General features: G+C 41.4%; 1 protein-coding gene across 4 annotated transcripts in view; it reads right to left on the reverse strand.

Moving 5' to 3' along the window:
• hipk2 (homeodomain interacting protein kinase 2) overlaps positions 1 to 21,614 on the reverse strand; it is a 71,043-nt gene that overhangs the window by 39,812 nt on the left and 9,617 nt on the right. For all 4 annotated transcript variants that reach the window (XM_075469434.1, XM_075469433.1, XM_075469432.1 and 1 more), the window contains exon 2: positions 10,471 to 11,653. In XM_075469434.1, coding sequence (XP_075325549.1) covers positions 10,471 to 11,653 — 1,183 coding nt within the window. The remainder of the gene's footprint in view (positions 1 to 10,470; positions 11,654 to 21,614) is intronic.

Raw genomic sequence — 21,614 nt, forward strand, 5'->3', positions numbered from 1 at the left:
TCAGCAGCTCGCGTTTTGTGATGCTTGTGGGTACAGATATCGCAGAGTAGCATACATACTAACATACACCTGTTAGCATACACAAACACACAAAGGAAGGCACAATACAGTGTGACCTCTTTTTCCTCTAACCACCCGTTCATGAGCTAAGAAGATAGAACATATGCATATTTGCACATTATGTGTGACTATTCTTTGTAATATAACATACTCATATTCTGTAAGTAAATAGACTAAAATATTTGCCTTTCTATCCTTTAAATTAAAAGTGTCTCTGCAAGTCTGCTGAGTGTTCTCTGACATGCTTCTGCAAAGACTCTGTTCAAACATCCAACTACGGCATGCAGAAATATTGTACCGTGACCGTCGCATATATTGAAGCTTTGTTCCCTTATAGCCAGCTGTGAGGGATGAGGCTTTGAGATCCTCTGGGGCTTCTAAATGTGATGATTGAAATGCCAGGTAGGTCTCCGTGAGGGACATAGGTCAGGATAGAGGAAATGGAGAGAGGAAGGCAAAGATGGACATCATAGGGAGGGGGTCAGGGAGAATGACAATGGATGAAAAGTTGTAAAAAGAAGTTTACTTAAACTTAATGGGCTGTCTTTTTTTCGCCTCCACGTACATTTTGGTTATGAGGCATGAGCGGAACGAAAGCCGCATCTTTATTTCTGACTTGGAGCCTCACTGTCACCATGGTGACATTGCGAATAACAGGGTTGATTTGGGACTTGAAGCCCCTCAGGGGTTTGTGCTCTTCTAGCACCTACACATGTTATGTCAAGAGCCGGGCACGCTTATTGACTCAGAATGGATAAAAGAAAAGGAAACAACTTAATTCTATTATTGCATTTTGAACCTGCTTCAAAACAAACAAAAAAAAACATTGTTGCATTGGAGAGTAAGATAAAAAATAAATAAAATAAAACAATAATGAAACCTAAATAGAATCAAGAAATTAGAAGGAGTGGGAAGAAAGGTAGGATTTCAGTAGGGGGAAGAATGACTCAAAGTCGTTAATAATCGCATTGTCCTATATATTTTCTTTTAGAATAGATAGCAAGCACAATTGTTCAATGTACACAGTTGGCAACAAGTTACAGATGAAAGCCAATTTTTTTTTTTTTGTGTGTAACTGAGAGCTTCAGTTGGACCACAGGTCTCTATGGAACATAGACAGCGAGGAGTGAGAGAGAAAGAGGAAGAGACTGAGAGCATAAGACAGAGAGGGAAGGTGATAGAGGAGTGAATAGGAGCTTGGCAGGGTGGGGGAGGAGGTTCGGGTGGAGGGGGTTCATAGGGTGTCCAGGCCCACCTGGGAAAACAATAGCAGCAAGATGAGAGTGTGGCTCAAGGGCCCTCCCTGTCCCTAAAGTGCACAGCTGTCGGTTGCAGGCAGGAAGGAAGATCAAAACAGCCCCGCTCGAGTTCAGGTGTTGGACCTTCAGAGGCAAATGGACAATTTTTGGAACAAGAGCCTTGGTTGCTATGACGACTGCACCAACAGAAAGACTATTTAGAACTCGAGAAGTGATGCATGTTAATGTTTTTCATTCATTAAGACAAAAAAGGAGAACTAATAAGGTTTGAAAATATTAGACATTTAATGTAAGTCCCTGATTTTAAATGCATTCCCCACTCAAACAAGAGCATTACTTCATGCATTACTTTCTTTGTGTGTCAAAAGTAGCTTGTGCAGGACCCAGGATTTCAAATATACCAATCAAATGCATTTGAATGCCCTGAACCATTTTCTTCTTAGGATGTCCAAGCTTTCATAGAAAATGTTCTGCATCACCTTTTGCAGAGTGACCTATGACATTCTACTTTAAGGACGGTATGTGCAGTATGTTGCCAGCAGACAGAGTCAGCATGAAACCAGTGTGAATTAGGAAAGTCCATCGTAAAATGAAGCACAAAAAGGCAAAAACAGGCATGTTTACTGAGTACAAGAGCAACTGTTTTTGTTTAAAGAGAAACCATTTTTCAGATGATGTCTGGATTCTGGTTGCAATGAAAGACTGCAGGGTTGTATAGCTGCAACCCTGATGTCCCTGCTGTGTTTACAAGGGTGATGTCCAACTCATATTGATGGTGCACTCTGAGAAGTTTTCTTGTCTCAGCTCAGAGCTCTGTGATCCCCAGTGGGGACATGTTTGGTGTCAGAGGACTTCTGTTTACCTCATACGCATCTCTGTATGCAAAAAGCCAAAAAGTGTGACTATTAAGTTGTTTGAATAAACCTGTAAATGCACAGTGTAGTAGGGCAGTACATTTGTTTATTCAGTCAGTAACATATACATCACAGCAGCCAAATTGCAGTTGAGCAGTTGCTGTTCTTGCTCATACCGATTTATCTAGTATTATTGTTTTAGTAATTCTGCCTTTTCCTCTTTTTGCTATCTACAATCTCACTTTTTTTGTATCCTCTGTGAGCTGATATATAGGGTCTTAATGCTCTTTTGGTGCCTCCCAGTTTGTTCACTCAATAACCCATTGAACTCAACAGACAATCTGACGCTCCTCGCTTATAAAATATAGGGATAAGGCTTTAAAGCTCAGTGGCTAAGCTAACAGAGAAAATTCATTGTTTTGGAGTCTTTATTAAATTTAGGAATATAGAAACTTGCAATAGAATACAAATTTTCCGTGGCAGCTTACATGTAAGCAATTGTGATATCTAACACAATGGGTTTGCCAAGAAGCAGACTAAAATGCTCTTGGATGTTGCACTATTCCTAATGCTAACCCTTTAAATATTTAACCAGGATCCAATACAGGAGTAATTATTTTTCCAAACAAATTATGCCTAAGGCTGAAACCACCGCAATCTGATATGCCACAGCAATACATTCTCTGTCACAAGGCGCTATTAGTCATTTTAAATTATTTATCAAGTTTGGGTAAAATAGGATTTTCTTCAGACCTATTTTATGACAAGCACAGGGCTTCAAAAGAATACAGGCTGGCCTTCATATTCGAAATAAGCAATTTCTATGAAAAGCTCCTCTGGCTCATTTTCAGAAACCCCTGGAGACGTTCATATCTGAGGAGACACACAGTCAATAAAAGAATGACGATGCTGACGTAAATTATGTGGAAATAGCTTTCTTCTCAGATCTAAACAAGCTTGTGTGACTTCTGAAGCAAACAACACCACAATGCTAAAAGATGGCCGCATCATTCCTCTGTGCTGATGAACAAGTAATGAACTTCTCTTACCCGGTAACTCTACCATTGGTCCATACTTTGCCTAAATGATGAAGCTTAATACAATACAAACTTCCTCTAAATCATGATACTATATGTTCCTGGCATGCCTTATCATATGGTTTAATTTCAGACCTTACTTACAATATCAGCCTCTTAACTTGAAGAACAGTTTATGAAACCTTTCATATTGTGGAACTTGTACTATAAATGTAATAGAAGTGTGGTGTAATAACTTGAATCAAAGAGTAACAAAGCAAAGTTGCTTTATGACTTCTTTATGAGTGGTGCTGAAAATAGCCTGAGTAGAAAGAACAGATGCTCATTTAATTCTGCATTCTGCAAAGAAATATAGCAACATTTTTATAGAGCGACAACTGCCACCGTGAATATGAGCAATGTTTATCTAGTTTGTCGAACATCTTCGGTCAACAGAACACATTAAAACAAGGAATAGAGAGAGGGGGCATTAAAGCAAGCAGGTAGATTTGATAATGGCTGTTAATGGAAAATTAAGTTTTTTCTCTTAAGCAGAAATTATACGAAGTGATGAAAAAGGAAAAAGCATGGGAGAGGGCTCACCCAAGCCTCTTTTTCTCTCTGTACAGAGGTCCCAGCTGGCTGGCTGAGGAGTGGAGAGCTCTGCCCACTTGCCTGCCGCAAATTAGCAAAACTATTTACCCTCATATATGCACATTAGCAAATTCCTCCAATTGAGAAAACAAATGCATCTGTTTTGTTCTGTAGAAAACTTCATGGGAGACTGCATGGGCCTCTGCACACCAGGCATTCTCTGTCTCAGTGGCACACAGTCCAAACACACACACACACAGCTACGATAGAGCAAATTGCAGCTCCCCACTGGGCCTCCCCAATACCCCCAGTTCTCTCCCCAGCTGGACAACTAATGCTTAGATCACACTCTCACAGTGTCTCTCCTGCCCTATCTTTCTCTCTCTGGCTGTTGTTGACAGTCTCCGACAGTTTTTAACTGTCTTTATAACTCTCCCTCTTTGTAATTATTATACTTTGAATTTCACCTCATGCTCTGCATTAAATTAGGAAATTCAGGGTCCCAAAATGAACATTTTTTTTGTCTTTATAAAAGTCTTCATTGCCCTTGGTGCATATTTTCCATCCCGGTGTTAGCTTTTAAATATTCATGAGTGGATGGAAGAGGTGATGTGGGGGGTTGAAAGAAAGGTGAGGGGAGGCGGGAAAGCAGAGAAAGGGTAGGGGAGTGGGAAGAAGCCATGCCAGCATGTGGTGGTGGGGGCTACCCCCTTTCTGGAGCTCCCTGCGGAGGGATAGCGGGCATACAGGAATGGTAGAGGGAGGGGATCAGCAGGCGGCCTCATGATTTATTTAGACCCAGGGGCACCTGTGCCAATCAGCCACTGATGGCAGCCATCACCCTGACAACCTGCTGATGCTCGAATCCTACAGAAAAGAGACAATTTTGTTGCAAACAGGAAAATTAATATGCGACTACTGCTGTGAGAAATTTCACCTGTCCTGTTAATGATTTCCAGATTTAAATAGATGGAAATTCCAGTGTCACAAGCCCTCAAGCCTGGACATTTTAATGACGTAACACTTCATGATTTTTGCCTGCAGAATTAAGGAGCAACTCCACGAACACATGGAAGTTGAATAAGTTACTACTCCTGTTTTGCCATCATTTGCTAAAACCCCCAAAAGCTTAGGTGAGGAAAATCCTATGTTTCAAATAAGCCAATCAATACAGAGCAGAGAGATTGCAGCCTTAGTGAGCTGAGTGGGTGGCGTGCTGCGTTTTATCAAGGCAGCTTAATTTCCTTCAGCTTAATATCCTGGGAAATGTATGGAAATTGAACTGTGAGGGAGAACAAAGACTTGTATCCAGAATAAAGTGATGTGGTGAAACTCAGAAGTCTTATCGGAGAAGGACACAGTCCCCCATTAGCAGGGGTACACATGCATATATGTGTCGGGCACACATCTGGGCAGCCTGTCAGTGTAACGATAGGTGTATCCATCAGCTGGCAGGCAAAGTTCACATTCTTCCTGAAGACTTAAATAATTCTCATACATTATTTTCCAAAACAATTGTGAGGTGTAGACGACTGCATTATGTTCTTATGCATATGCTCAACTACTGGTAGTTAATTAGCTTTGCTGCTACATGTCTCCTGCTTGCTGACTGCCCTTTGGAGACACATGGAAGAGCTGCCCAGAGGCAAATTATAAATGAGAAGCAGGTTATTAGGATTCTGTCAAGCATAGTAAGGTATTATAACTGTCATAAAGAGTACAACAGCTAATACACAGTGCAGTAATTATAATTTTAGGGGTCTTCCTTTTATTTACCAGTCCCTGATAATAATCAATGGTCTTGGCATCTTCAGTCAACAACAACAAGACAGCCCTAGCCCTGAGTGGTCACATGCTACACATATAAAGCTAATTATGAAACAAACCAACTTGAAAGTCAGCAAAAGAAGTAACAGCATTCAGCAGCGGCCACCCCATCAGGCTGAAGTTAATGAAAACTCATCTGCATTTGTAATAATCAGCCACTGCTTGGGGAAAGAATTCCTTGTTCCAGGTACTGGTGAGGAATGCAAAACAAAGAATCATCAACACACCCTCATCTAACTAAATTCCTCTCTACCCTTGTCTCACCCATTTTCCTCCATGTTCTAAACATTTTCTTGAGAATCTTTGAATAAACAACACCTGCACTATCAGCAACACTGCTGCCACTGAGCCTATCTGTCTTTTGGTCCTTTTCTAATTCATCTTTCCTGTGTAGCAACCTGATCCTGCTGCTTACCTGCCTTTCTCTCCCTCTTTTGGCACATACACACATCCACTTTAACACACGCTTCAGAGAACAGTAACTAATAGCAACCTCATTCATTAAAACACCCCTTGATGTTTCACACGCAGGCAGGGTAAATGTGCTGGAACGCCTGTCCTGTCTGTCGAGTTGTGGGACGCTAACAACAGATAGAAAGATAGATAGGCAGGTGGGGCTGAGGCACATCTTACACTCGGAATGCTCAGCCCAAACTGCACCAATTGATAAACCAATACATACATTATATTACACCAGTTTGTGTCAGGAAGTCTGGCAAAGATATGGACTCTAAAATTGAAATGAGAAAAATTCCATAATTTCTGTATTTTTGTGACATTTATTATTTCTCTTGAGATCTTTTGCACCAGAGGACTTTCACTTCACACACAGACACACGTCCACTCAGTAATACTGGTGATATCGACAAGCCCATTTCTCCATCTCAGACCCTGTTGAATCATTTTTCTTTAATCAATCATTTTTAATAAGCTAGGTTTTCAGCCTGTGTCTCTTTGCTCGCACCTGTTAAGTCTGTGATGTACTATAAATGCTGTTCATTCATGTGTAAGTATATGACATCACTAAAGGGTGAATTCTAATTATATACACAAGTTGGATGGTGCTGACGTGTGCAGTAATACAGCTTCAGGCTTCTTGGTTGTTAATTCTAAGATGTTTAATTACAAGAGGAATTTGTTCTGTCTCTTTCTGGATCTCTTCATCTTGTACCAATATGTGAAGCAAGCTGGTTATAAACATCTACTTTAAAGAAACATATTTGTGTGTGTATAGACATTTTTTCTTGGGGAGCATTAGTATTGTCACTCTATTTGTTATACAGAAAAAGTCAGAATGAAAAGAGGACTTTGAAGCACTCCTTTCAAAGACTAAACTTTTGGCCACTTGCTGCATGACCATGATAGTGTTCAGTTCATCTAGAAATCCTGTGGTTTGGAAACTATGCAAACTAAGCAAGGGTGTAGGGAAATGTTAATAAGCCAGGTAGCTTTATTATTCTTTATTTTAGTGACACAAAGCAGACAAAAAAATTAAACAAAATCATTGCAAACATCAATAATGTAAATACATTTTTCAAAGGCAACTTTCAACCAAATAGTGTGTTCCTATGAAAACAAATGTATGTCATAAAATGTAAAATCCCTCATACTAGGTCTTTTGGAATAGGCACCCTGATTCACCAATGAGGACAATATTAGACACTGAGGATAAAAACTATAACGTCAATCAGTTTTTACTTATGAACAGATGACAAAGTCCTCATATGGGGGTTTCAGAAGCAGAGGTGGTTGGGCACAGGAATCATAAGGCCAGAGTTCACAACCAGTTTGGTTTACAATATTTTCACTGATTTGTTTTGTACTTTATCAAGCAAACTGCTTAGCAACGTGCAGGAAAAGATTGTGGTTTGGTCTAATTTACACAACAATGTACGACATTAATCTGGATACCGATGCGGGAATACACGGTTTGACAATGTTTACCTGTCGTGCTGAAGCGATGCTAAAGTCTAACCAAATTGCACTCGTCTCTGTTGTGCTGCAGTAGTGACAGATATCTGTGACAGCAAGTTCTGAAAACCTGGGTATAAACACTATAGATACCTGTTTTGTTATTTGAATGAATTGACACCTTAACATAATAATGGGAGGGAAAAAACACAAGAATTATAGCTGTGAGTCAAAATATGGCCCAGACAATAAAGTTAGCTCCTTGCACAAACAGGCCTCAAATAGATGCTGAAAAAGACATGAAGACACAGCATAAATACGACATCAACCTCTTTAAATGAGAAGGCCTTTAGATAGACAGTCATTTAGGGTGAGAACATTTATGTCCTTTCAGTACTTGCCTCTGTCTGAATATTACACCTCCCTATTCCTACCAACAGCCAACGCAAGCCCTGCTTCTACCGTCTGGACTGCCTCAGGAAACATCCCATAAACTTAAGTACCATCTTGCTGCATTCCACAGATCTCATGGCCTTAACCCAATGAGATAAATAGGACAAAAATGCCCATCCGGAACAACACAATAATCCCTTTAACTAGCACAGGGTAAGCTTGACTATCAAGCTTACCTGTTACACCATTAGATATAGGGAAGAGGGAAAAGGAAGAACAGGAAACAGGGATAAAAAGGGATAAAAAAGTAGGATGACAGTTAGGTCATAAAATGATGTAATCAGAATGTAAATAGCTTTTTTTTTAGGATCAATGCATTTAAAAAAAGAATACAGTCCCGCCAAGTGTTAAAGTCTTACTGACAGGCTTATTTGACAAGTATAGATGAGCTCAGCTAAATGTCCCCGTAGTCGCTAAGCACTGAAATGAACAAAGTTGAAACTCAAAGCACACTGATAGCTGATCTTGTTTACCTTGAATACTGGTATTTCATTTGCATGACTCAACCTTGTGGAAAATCCATAACTCATTTGCAAGGTTGTTACAGAACCTATAATGTCAACAACAGACAATATCTATGACATCCAAAATGCAAACAGCTATCACTATTATTTTCTACGGTTATTTAACCTTATTAAACAATAAAAGGAATCGTTTAGAAAACGTGAACATCTTATTCAACTTGAATCAATACAGTACAAGGATGTGGTTGCTGTTGTGGATGATATAAAGTAACACAGAGCAATTTCCAAAGAGCTGGGTAAGCACACCTGTATGTAATCTCCACCCTGTCATGGTACTGGCAACAGAAACTACCCTGCACTCTACTCATCTGCAATCATCAAAGAAAGTCTGATGTTCTCCTCTAAGCTTTTGAACTCACTGAGAACTCTGCCTGCAGTCAAAGTCTGTTTGTTGCCCACTTATTACATTGTTAAGACACCCATGGTACTCCCAGGAGCTTATTCTTTGAAATGAATTGTAAGACTTGCCTGATTCGTCACAATGAGTCCCTTTAAAGCACACACACTATTGACACACAGTCATTATGTAGCACAGAAAACTCTGCCACACGAACCACTCCCAGTGCTTCCAGCCAGGGTCACCAAGGCCCTGGTCTAGGTTTTGGTGGCTGATGGGTAATTTTCTGGTCAATGTAAGGCTTTCTTTCCTCCCGTTTCACTGCCAAGAGGAAATGAAGGGATGATCGCTCCGCTCGTCACTCCCAGAAAAAACAGGAACGTTTTATAACCTGCATGTTGACCTGCAGCAAGGAGCAACAATAGACTACAAGTGTTGTTTACTTCAGGGTGAAATACTTAGCCGACATAGCAGCACTGTCCTTTTGGCATGTACATTCCAAATCTAAATTAAAAGTAAAATGTATATTTCAAAAGTCAGGGATAAACGGTAAAGACAACTAAACCAAACCCTTCCACAGAAATCTCAACACTCTTTACAAAGAAATCCCCTGGTATGTATGTTTATGTTTGTGGTACCACAGCTCACACACACCTGCTCTTCCATCAGACCCCAGCCCCAGCACCCGGCCTGAGCCCAAACAAAGCAACTCTCTGTGTAGACATGTACACCGTTTTTTTCCTTGCGCAGTTCCCTAAATGTTGCTTCTGCTATAACCTAAACACACTGTTTGCAATGGGTGAAAAGATTTTTTTTAAATCATTGGGAGAAGAAAGAGAGGTCTTCCCAGAGAGTCATCTGGTTCTAATGTAGGTGTCACTGGTGTGGATTACGAGCACATATTACAGGAGAACTCAGGCTGACCCCTTGTCTCTATCCTCAGAGAAATGGAAGCCTGTCAGTGATGGGGGGCTGAGGGTCTGAGGGCATGGGGAGCAAAAGGGTGAATAGATGCTTGTGGGCACATTGCCATATCACATGATTAGTGCCCTTCTCCTACGGGGGTGTTTGTCTGGGATCTTTTCAATAACCTTCTATTAAAAACAGGAAACAACGCTTTTTTTCCCCAAATGTCCCCATGCTACTGAACAATGCCATTGCTTCAAAAATCCCCTGAAGTCTGTCGTGCCTTTACCAGAGCTTTAGCAAGTTGTGAAATAAATTAGAAGGCCCTCCATAATCATCAAAGTAGCACCAAAATGTGCTTGCTTTATCACATTAAACACAATGAGCAGCTGGCTATTCTGCAAGCCTTTGTGTTTTACTGCTCCGATTCACATTAAAGACGGGTATAACTGATGGGGTAAACAAGCAAACGAAAAAGAGAAAGACAAAGATGGAATAAACAGAGGACATCAGCAGCAGCTCATAAGGTTGCCAGTAAATCTGGATGTTTGGACAAATAATTAGGCCAACCATGAAAACTTTCCCATTAAAACAGAATTAAATCAAGATGCTAAGAGCAAAGTAATCCATATAAAGCAAACTGTAACAAATGGAGGGACACAATTTTGTGTCCTTTCCTTTTTTTGTTATTTCAAAACAAGCTTATCATGTGAAAGTTGCTGCTCTTACCTGTAGTATCTGGACTGCAGGTAAGTGGAGCAGACTGCTTTCGACACATGGCTGGCTGAACCAAAGTCAATGACTTTAACCCTGTAGGGCTGCCGAGATGGATCCACAAGCATGATGTTCTCTGGCTTGAGGTCAGCATGGATCAGTCCCAGGCTCTTCAGTTTCATGAGCGCTGTGGCCACCTGCTGAAGCACGGGTCTGATGTACTTGAGTGGCAGAGGGCTGAACTTGTTCTGCTTGAGGAAGTCATACAGGTTCTGTTCCAACATCTCAAATACCAGGCACGTGTGGTTCTTGTGCTGGAAGCACTCATAGGCCCTCACAAAATTGTAGTCATCTGCGCTCTCTGTGCTGAGTCGTGCCAGGATGCTGACCTCGATTTGGCCCTGCCGTGCATACGAAGGGTGGTTTTTCAAGATCTTGATGGCCACAATCTCGTTAGTGCCCCTCTTCCAGCACTTAACCACCTGCCCAAAGGTTCCTCGTCCCAAGAACTCTAAGACTTCATAGGTGTTGGTCATGGAGCAGAGCACCTCGTGCTGCACCAGCTGGTAGTCTCCCTCATTGTTGGAACCACTGTTTTTTGATGTTGCTGTGGAGGTAGCAGTGGCTACAGTAGCCACTGTGGCTCCACTGGCTCCTCCGTTTTGGATCATCGGTGGGCCGTGCTCCTCAATGATCTGCACGCTGCTGTTGTTGTCAAGCTCTTCACTCTTGCGTTTAAGCCCGCATCGCTGGTAAGTGTCTAGGAGACTCACTGTGCTACGGCGTGTCAGGTTGTGAACACCAACCCCACCGCCCACACCGCTTCCACCCCCGCCACCTCCACCACCACTGCTGTTGCTGCTGCTGTTGCCTCCACCACCGCTGCCCAGCAAAGACCCAACAGCCCCCGAAGTGCTGCTGGCTGAGGCTACCACTATGTGGCCTGCGCTGGCTGGGAAGATGAGAGCCTGTTCGTAGGGCAGGGTGGAGCTGGCGACCTGCAGGGAGCTGTTGATGCCTAGGGTGCCACTGGTGGCCGACACGTTCTTGCTGCTGTTGTGGCTGTAGACTTTGCTGTGTGTGCCGTACCCTGTCATATCCCAGTTACAACTCTGCTCCACCTTCAGTTTCTTTACGCTAAAGAAGGCACTTGACTGGAGAGTGTGTGGGGAGAACACTTGCACTTGCGAGGCCATACCTGTGACAAGAGGGGGACAGAGGGGAGGAGCGAGGGGAATGAAAGTGAGAGGTTAGGAATTTTAGAGTGACTGAAACATGAGTGGTAGCCACAAGCTTTAAATAAAAACGGCATAGGTCAGAGCATGTCATTAAAACACCAAGCATATATGCTGATGCGTCACCATGTTAATCACTGGAACTCTTTAAAATCATACAACATTTAAAATAACTTTCAACCTTTCATTTAGCATCATTTGACATTCAATTGTTTCTAAGTAGTGCTATTATATAACATTTTTGTGGTGAAACATCAGACACTAAGTCATTAAGGGCCCCAGATAAAGGGATAATACAGTTTTCCATAAAAAAGGTTTTTATATTGTTACATAATATATATATAAAAAAAGAAGAGTATATTTTGATTGAGTAGTGCTTATGGAAACCATTGGTTCATGCAAAGGAAATGCCATTTCTCCACTTCTCATCTGTAATAATGTAAACAGGCTGCATGAATACTAAAATAATTACCCCTCCATGAGGCACTCCACAGTCACAGACAAGCAAGACAAAATGATGCACACACAAAAAAAAGATTCTTAGAGAATGATTGCAATTTCCTGACCCAATACGCAACCCAGATCAAGTAATTATTGGTACACAATAACTCACTTTAGCAAAGGTGGAATGAAAAATTTTGTTTAAGTAACTATAAAAACAGAAGAGGGGCATTGAACTCCCCCACAACCACAGATCCTGAAGACAACAAAACAAAAGCAAAAACAGCAGCAAGGCTGTGCTCTGAACTCCTGGGAACAAACTGCCTCAGAATAAGCAAAAGCCTCTTCAAGCAAACAACTGCCCAAAATAGTCCCATTCTTTATCTCTCTCTTTGCAAACAGGCTTGTTTGTAACATTGAAATGATTATTACAGCACAAGGAAGATTAAACGAGACTTATGCTCATAGTCGTAATGCTATGTTTGAACCATTTCCAGTAAACCCAAAATTAGTTTACTGCTAACAAACTAAGAGCTTCCACCTGGCCATCCCAACGCCCGCACACACAATAAGGCCTTGAAGCTGATCAACTGATACACGATTCAAAGAACTTCACGGTATGTGCACACACAAACACTAACAAAACTCATACAAACAGCTTTTAAACTATGTTTACTGCTGGTAAAATTGCTGCTTTTGTGTGTTTAATAGACATCTTGAAAGTTGGGAACTTGTTCTTTTCAACGATAATTAAAGTCCCTCCAAAACAGGACAACTATTATAATTGTGGCTTCATTGTGCAGCTAGAAGGTGACATGGTCATTTAGTCATTATTAGCCCTTTCAGTGGTGATTCAAATGATGATTATTTTGTGGGAATCTGGCAGCCCTCCACTATATTTGTTTCAACTGTTTGTTTGTTTGTTTGTTTTTTACTGTATGAACCTCCCTCTCTTCCTCCTGCTTTTCAGATATTTTTTTAGAGATTGGCCTTACTTTGAGACATTAGTTATCTCTCTGGTCATCTGGTCTTAGCCCTAATGCGGCAGGATTGAAGCTACACTTCATATAAAGGGCTCACTGTAAGCCTGGCTAGCGTTGTACAGTGGCTGATGTTGCATAGCTTCTCCATGCTTCCTGCAACAGATATTCAAACCTCAGCCATGATATCTACACATCTGTGTTCTGAACAATTATTAGGATGTAGCTTTTCTGTTGTTGTTATTTAAAGTGTGCACGCCTGCTCACTTCATTTCTTGTGCCACAATTATGACTCCTCCATAGATATAATGAAGAACGTCCGCTAGGCTATTAGGGGCAAGGCTCTCTGCTAATCACATAAGCTCTGAAGGCCAGATGTCACTCCTTGGATTACCAATTCCTGTGCCTGGACTTTATGCTAAAAATAATTTGAATGATGGGTTGCGTCACAGAGCAGCATCAACTGTGTGTGACTGAGAGCATGACAGAATAATCACAGGCACAGACTGATGGACACAAAGATGGATGGACACAGAGCCAGCCATTTCCTCTTATGGAAAATTCCAATGTTACATATCTGCCAGTATTATTATGGATGGCTTTCGTTTTACAACACTAGACTGAGGCTAGTGGCTTTTTGCATTAGTTTCACACAAATTCCTCCTTAACTTTAGTCACTCATTGACTCTGTCAGTTTTTCAATGTGGTCAAAGAGTTCATTTAACATTGCCTGCACAGTGCAATGAACTGAAGGCCACACATGTCACCCTAAACCGGGGGAGGACTCTGAAAGAATGCTGACAAAAATCTTTAAAGATGCACATTTTTAAACAAGAAAAGACACTTTTGAAATTCAGCTTTGACTTGTGCAGAACACGGATAAGTAATTAAATGAACAAAAGGTAAGAGGTCAAATGGTTGAAATGTTATCTCATGACAACATTCAGAGGCAACAATATGACCAATTATACTTCATTTGGAAAGCGGCTCTAGTCCTGATGAATCAGTCTTCACCCAAACTGAAGTTCAAACATATTTATGAATCCAAACAACATAATCCTCTATAGTGTGGTCAGAAACACACAGTGCCAAAAAAAGAAAAAAAAAGTTTACTTGATTTTCTGAACTCTATGCCAAGTGCACAACTGTAAAGGTCCATTGTTGTATATTTACAATGTTGGAATGCCTTCAGTAGCCAAGGCTTACCATTTAGCATACCTAAAAGAGCACTGTGTGTCCCACACAGTGCAATTAAGCATACCAGAGAGACATTTTCCACTGTTTAGAGGCATCATGTTGAAATGGTAATAGTCAATGTTTTCAGAGAGATTACTTCTCTGTCAGGGGTTTGTTAATCTTCTTTTTGGGAGGATCAGGGCCATCCTTAGTGCCATAGGGGGGGTGAGAGATGGACTGAAAGGGAGGGAAGGAAAATAGAGCTTGGAGAGCAGGGTCATGAGTGGCCCTCACGTTCTAGTCCGTGACCTGCTTCTGTTTGCTGTCTCTTATTAAACCTGTCATTCATACGCCACAGACAACATGACAGAGTATTGATGAGGACAGCTTCTGATACAACCAAACATGCAAAGCAGCCCTTTGTAATAGAAAATAGACTTTTAACATAAAAGCTGCCAGTGATTGAATTGTCATAATATAAAACAGTTTAAGGTTGAAATACAAATAAATGTAAAGTTTTAGTGATTTAGGAGAAAACTGCATTAAAACAGGGCTGCCTTTTAAATATTCACAAACCAGCACACAAGTGTTCAATGCTCAGTTTATTCCAAAGGGACTGAGTGGAGAGTTCCAATATAGACGTCAGCCATCACCTGGGAGACTACCCAGAGACATTAGTCTGTCTCGTTGATGTCCCCTGGCTTAGATATATTTGGATGCCTTCTTGAGGTTTAATGGCTACTGACACAAACAGAGACTCTCTGATGACCCTGTCTCTTAGCTGGACATCCCAGCGTCTGCAGGACTGAAAGGCGTTGGAGAAGGTGAGCTGAAACATGGCTAATGAAATGACTTCTGACTGTCTAGACAAAGCATTATCTCAACCTTTGCTCCTGTTTGCATCTGTGTCTTGCATGCCACACCTCCAACCTTTTTCCAAACGCCTGGCACAGTACAGATAGAGGATGAGCTAAATAAATGAACAACACACAAAGCCGCTTCATCTCTCTCTCTCTGTGTATCTGTTTCTGCAGCATACTGGATCTATTTTGTAGTGTCCATATCAACTGTAAAGTCTCTGGTTGGACAATCTCTTGTAAAGATAGTAACTTAGACTTTGAGGTTAAATATGACAGTGGAAACACCACTGTCAAGGAACATCATGTCCATACGGACGGTTTGGCCTTGTGTTCCTGCCTCCTGCCTGAGTTCTGTCCTCTGTTGGGGAGCTGGAGCTTGACACTGCATAGTCTTTCTCTCTCTCTCTCTCTCGGCCATTATTGACCATCCTGTCTGCTGTTTTAGCTCTCACATCTTTGCTTATTTATAGAATAATGTATCCGACGAGCAAGCGGGGAGATACTGTCAAGCAGACTGCTGCTCCATCAGGCTTTTTGCTCTTTCTTGCTACAGTATTTGACCACTTCGAGCTATCTCGCCACTTCATTCCATTCTTTTACAGACACACAAAAAGAGGATAAACATCCATCCAGCATATGGCCAGACTAAAAGGCAAATATGAGTGGTGTTTCACAGATATACACAGGACTTCTTAGCTAAACAACATGCCTTTTGTAAATGTGACGCTCCCTAAACTCTCCACTTCCTTGAAGCAAACAGCCAAAGATACAACATGTTGTGTTAGCTGTGAGATAACGTGATCAGTCAGCACTCGCTAAAATGCATATGCACATGAACAAGAACACACAAACAGGCTGTTTTACGGATGTCCACGTGTGAGAGCACAAATAAGTGCATCTGACTACACACATTCAGATGAGAAACACAACCATACATTTCATTAGGGTTTGCATTCTTTGTGTGCTACAGTTTCAGAGCTAACATTTGTATTAGATTGATGAAAAACCTGCTACCCCAGGACAACTGTCAGTTGATAAGGAGGCTGCTATTCACATTGTAAATGTGGTCATAAAACGGCTGGAGTGAGAAAAACATTTGCCTTGTTTATACTGCCAGGTCAGCCTAACCAGGCACTGAACCAAGGAGCAGGGTTGAGGAGAAGAGAGGGAGATGTGGATTAGCATGGTAGGGGGAAGGCTGTGGCAGAGCAGGGTTTTTTTTTAATTAATCAAATCACGAGTGTGTTAATTTACCGAGCACTTCCATGAAAGAAAGAACGAAAGGCAAGAGTATTAACAATGTTCTTATTTCAGCACAATGTGGACCATACTGAAATAAACTGTACAGAAGTCTTATGTGTGACACTGAAAGCATATCAGCTATAAACTCATGGCACCTGTTGACTCGAGTCTTTCCTACATTACATCCACTGCATGCATCAAGATGTGCTGCTTTGACTACAGTTGCAAACACAGCGCCAGGTCATGCAGGGCCACGCAAACGTGATAAGCAGACATTCACCAGTCTGATTATCATTTACACACAGAGAGAAACACCCAACTAAACCACACTTCCTCTTATGTCATCAGAATTCACAATGACAGCTGCACACAATGTACGGTAATGAAATCAACTACAAGAAACAATAACCCAACAAAGAAAACAATGGAAAGGGTACACAGATGAGTGCAATGTGGGTGAAAACTCTGTACAATGGCAAATTGATTTGAGCGGAGCCAGAGCAGTATGGATTTTACTGAGTGCTGCGCAGTAATCTACACACAGTGTGGGATTTTAGTGGTAATGTGAATGGTGGCCTTATTTTCTGCTCTTGCCACACACACCTCACCCTGAGGGTTTAAAGGATGGCACTTCAGTCAGTACAGGACAAAAAGCCAGTGATATGCAAACACAAAAGGAGATTAAATGATGCTGATGTTCACATAGGGACACAAATGCCTGTGTGCAAAAACACAAGGAGCCAGGTTCCTGTTCACTACCTGTCAACACTTTAGTCATTATTCAAACAAACCCATGTACTGTGGCAAAATGCAGAAAGTAGAATGAGGTTTATGGAGAAACCCTTGATAGATGAAGAACTTACTTTTTTGTTCGAAAGCCCCCAGTTGCACAAATGTGATTATATTCATACGTGACAAGGACTGAATAAATAAAGTTTTCATTATATGTAATCCCTTGTTATGCATAGGAAGCCAAAAGTATTACTAATATGCATTCACTTTCATGATTTTATCAAACTTGATATAATTTCATTCATGTGTTAAACAAGGTCACGGTCAATGTCACATTTATTTATAGAGCACCTTATAACAACCTAGGTTGACCAAAGTGCTTAACATAAATAAATTACAATAAAATCCAAAAGATAAATTTAACAAAGACAATTTCAGCAAAAGATATATGCAATCGAGACACAAAGACAACTTTCATCTCAGCCAGGTCCGAAAGCCTGGGAGAAAAGGTGAGTTTTAAGAGAGGATTTAAAAATGTCCAGAGTTACGGAGTAACGGATATGCAGCGGTAAACCATTCCACAGCTTAGGGGCAACCACTGCAAAAGCTCGATCGCCTTTAGTTTTTAGCCTGCATTAAGGCACATCCAGGTATAGTTTGTTAGCAGACCTCAGAGCTCTGATTAGTCTGTGAACATGTATGAGTTCAGGTAAATACTCGGGGTCAAACCATTCAAAATTTTAAAAACAAACATCAGGATCTTAAAATCAATTCGGAACCGGACAGGAAGCCAGTGCAGAGAGGCCAGAGCTGGGGTTAAATGTTCCCGTTTCTTTGTACCTGTTAAAAGCCAAGCAGCAGCATTTTGCACAAGCTGTAGGCGTCGCAGAGAGCGCTGGTCTAAACCTACATACAACGAATTGCAATAATCCAGTCTCAAAAAAAAAAAAGCATGAATCACCGTCTCCAGGTCACTAGGAGAGACGTATGGTTTTACCCTGGCCAGAAGTCGCAGCCGGAAAAAGGCACATTTGACTACAGATCAAACTTGCCAGTCAAATTTAAAATCACTGTCAAGAGTGACACCTAGGCTCTTCATGACAGAGCAGTTTTTTTAACCAAAGGAAGGGGGCAGAGCATCAAAACAGTCACTGTAAAGTCCATGGCACCCAAACACTGTGACTTCTGTCTTAATGTCATTTAGGTTTCGGAAGCTGAGGCTCATTTAAGTCTTGATGTCAGTCTACAGGCAAGTAGAGTTTGTACAGAGTTTTTACAGTTAATTTGTAAGGGGAGATAAATCTGAACATCATCAGCGTAAGAATGAAAAGACACATCATGTTTGTGGAGAATGGATCCAAGGGGCAACATATACAGTGAGAATAATAAAGGGCCTAAAATAGATCCTTGAGGCACCCCGGAAGTTAGAGGGGTCGTATTAGAAGAAGAATCTCCCAAATTAACTGAGAAACTCCTGTCAGTCAGGTAGGACTGGAGCAGCATGAGGGAAGCACCCTTGATACCAACGTACTGTTCCTGGCATGACAGCAGGATCCTGTGATCTACCATGTCAAACGCAGCTGTTAAATCTAATGTTACCATGATGGCAGCACACCCAGAGTCAACAGTTAAAATGAGATCATTAAACACTCTTAAAAGGGCAGATTCTGTACAATGTCGTGGTCTAACCAGATTGGAATTTTTCAATAATGTAATTTTTCTCCAGAAATGATAACAGCTGGGTGTTACTTTCTCTAACACCTTTGACTGAAAGGGAAGTTTAGAGATAGGCCGAAAGTTAGTGAGGATAGATAGGGCAAGGCTAGGCTTTTTTGGTTAGTGGCTGCACTATGGCATGCTTAAAAGGACCTGGAAAACAGGCTGAGCTAAAACAAACATGAAACAATCATAAAATGAATGAGCCCACTGAATTAAAAACATTTTTAAAGAGACGCGGGGGAATGCTATCTGATGGGGAAATTGTGGGGCGTAGTTTCTGCACCACCTCCAACAGCTGAGACAGCGATACAGGTGTAAACTGGTCAAAGACCGCAAGGCACATCAGGGGGCCAGAGGGGTCAGAAGCAACAAGAGGCGGTACTGACCGCAGAGCAGAGATTTTGTCGACAAAGAAGTCCAGAAAATTGCTACAAAGAGCAAGTGATGGTACAATGGGATAAGTGGATCATGGGTTTAAAAGAGAGTCCAGAACATTGAACAAAACCTTAGGCTTGTCGATGTTGTTTGAGACGAGGTTTGATAGGTAAGCAGCTTTGGCAGCTTTTACAGCATTCTGATACTCCAATAGACCATCCCGCATTATTCCAAAAGATACGTGTAGCTTGTCCTTCTTCTACCTCCTTTCAGCACGCCTACAAGAGCGCCTGAGAGCTCGGATAGAGTCATTTATCCACGGTTCAGAAGGGGCATTGGAGGATTTGTTCTTATTAGGAGCAATAGAGTCCAGGATGCTAGTACAGTTTGAATCAAAGAGAGCTACAAGCTCTTCAGGGCACAGAGAACCAAGCTCATCCATAGATGAATTTAGAAACTCATCGAAAGCCATGGAAAACATCAGTGTGGTGTCCGAGTTTATAACACGGTAACGACGAGGAGAAGGACGAGTTTCAACAACAGAGCAGGGAACAGTAACAGAGAACTAAACAGGCAGGTGATCAGAAATGCAAGCGCTGCTACAGATCTCATCTACACAGACAGGTACCCCAAGAGACAGCAGCAGGTCTAACGTGTGACCTTTTTCATGTGTTGGGCCAGAAACCCACTGTGTCAGGTTAAAAAAGTCAATCAGACATAGAAAGTCCTTTACCAGAGGTCTGGTCTCACAACACACATGGATGTTCAGATCACCTTGAATTAGAACATGTTCATAGTCAACCATAACAAGTTGAAAGTACAACTTAAAGATGTCAGATGAAGAGGGCACAGCCTTGGACAGTGTTTTGAAGAGACATCACCATCACCCCACCCTGCTCTGTCCCATGGAACAGACCACTAAGCATTGGTTTTGGGTGTGTTACTGAACTCGGGGGTTAAAGTCTGCTGTTGCATTAATATCCAACAGAGACAGCTGGACTGGAATCATGCCCATCCTGCTTGTCAGGCTTACCTCCACCAAGGATGCACACAACACCACACATAAAACTATGCATTTATGCAGAAATGTGTGCATGTACGTGCCAGTGGGTGTGTAGACATCAATGCATTTCTGAGACTCCACATGAGTCATGTAAACTCATGACTACTGTTGTTTCTGGGGACTTGCAGAACTATCTGACAAAAACATCTTTGATATGCGGTAACAAGCAGCATTAAACCACCACCCCAAAACAAACAAACTCACACCCAGAGGGATTCATTTCATGCCACACCCGTTTGAAAGCCAACGCTGAACCCCAACAACAGAGGAACCAGTTAAACCTGACCAGGCGTCTGGAGACCAATCATGCACAACAGAGCCATCACTTCCTTTATTTCCACAACATTGCGGTATTCAAACAGCAAACTAAAAGCTTAAAGAATGTTTTGAAGAAATTTTATTCTTCTGGTTTGACACAAAATGAAACTATCAAGCTAGAGCAGTTAGTTTCTACTCTCAGTAGCAGGTTGTGACACATAAACCATGCAGTCAGTAAATCTGATAATGATGAGTGTTTATGCTTTTGTGTGAATTCCACATTTTACTGGCTAAACATTAACAAAGAAGACTGTTAACATCTATCCATTTTGTATCCCTGAACACCTAGCTGGACTGCGGCCCATCGAGTGCCCCAGTATACTACCTCATCATCAAATGCATCCCAAGACAGCAAGAGTGTGTGAAATTTCAGTGGGGGGTATGAATTTGGTACTTGAGGTCTATTAGGGCTACAGATCAGACTAATCTAAAGCAACATATCATATTCTCCCTTAGATACCTCAACAAGTCCTCATGCTTTCATGCTGCAGGTAACTTAATAAAGTGCTTCATTTCTCTTATTCTGCCTGTCTCTTCCTCAGTAAAGTGAGGAGCGCCATGCTACATATTTAAACAGTTTTTAAAAAAAGTTTATAGCACTTGCACAAACACGTGAACTCATACCAATTTAGCAAGGCATATGAGTCCTTTATCCAACTGACTGTGTCGTAAACATGGCTGTTGAGTCCTTCTGGCCAGAGCTGAGGTAATAAATATGGCTAGCCAACTCAGCCCTGTGCGTCTGATTCAGTGTGAAAATCATGGCTTTAGCTGATTATATTTACAGTGTCTTCAGAGTCACAAATAGCACAGAAAATTAGACAGGGAATGGCTATTCTCACCAACACGTTAACAGTCACATACTGAGTTGCCATGTATGCGAAGTACATGTTTGAATTGGCTTACATAAATAACACCTTCCAACAAAGAATGAGAGCTGTGTTTTCCAATTATATATACTCCATAACAACAAACTTTAGCTTAGTGAGTTACACAAAACAAAAATCCATGTGCTGGA

This window comes from Odontesthes bonariensis, chromosome 7 (genome assembly GCF_027942865.1).
Source record: "Odontesthes bonariensis isolate fOdoBon6 chromosome 7, fOdoBon6.hap1, whole genome shotgun sequence".
Classification (NCBI taxonomy): Eukaryota; Metazoa; Chordata; class Actinopteri; order Atheriniformes; family Atherinopsidae; genus Odontesthes; species Odontesthes bonariensis.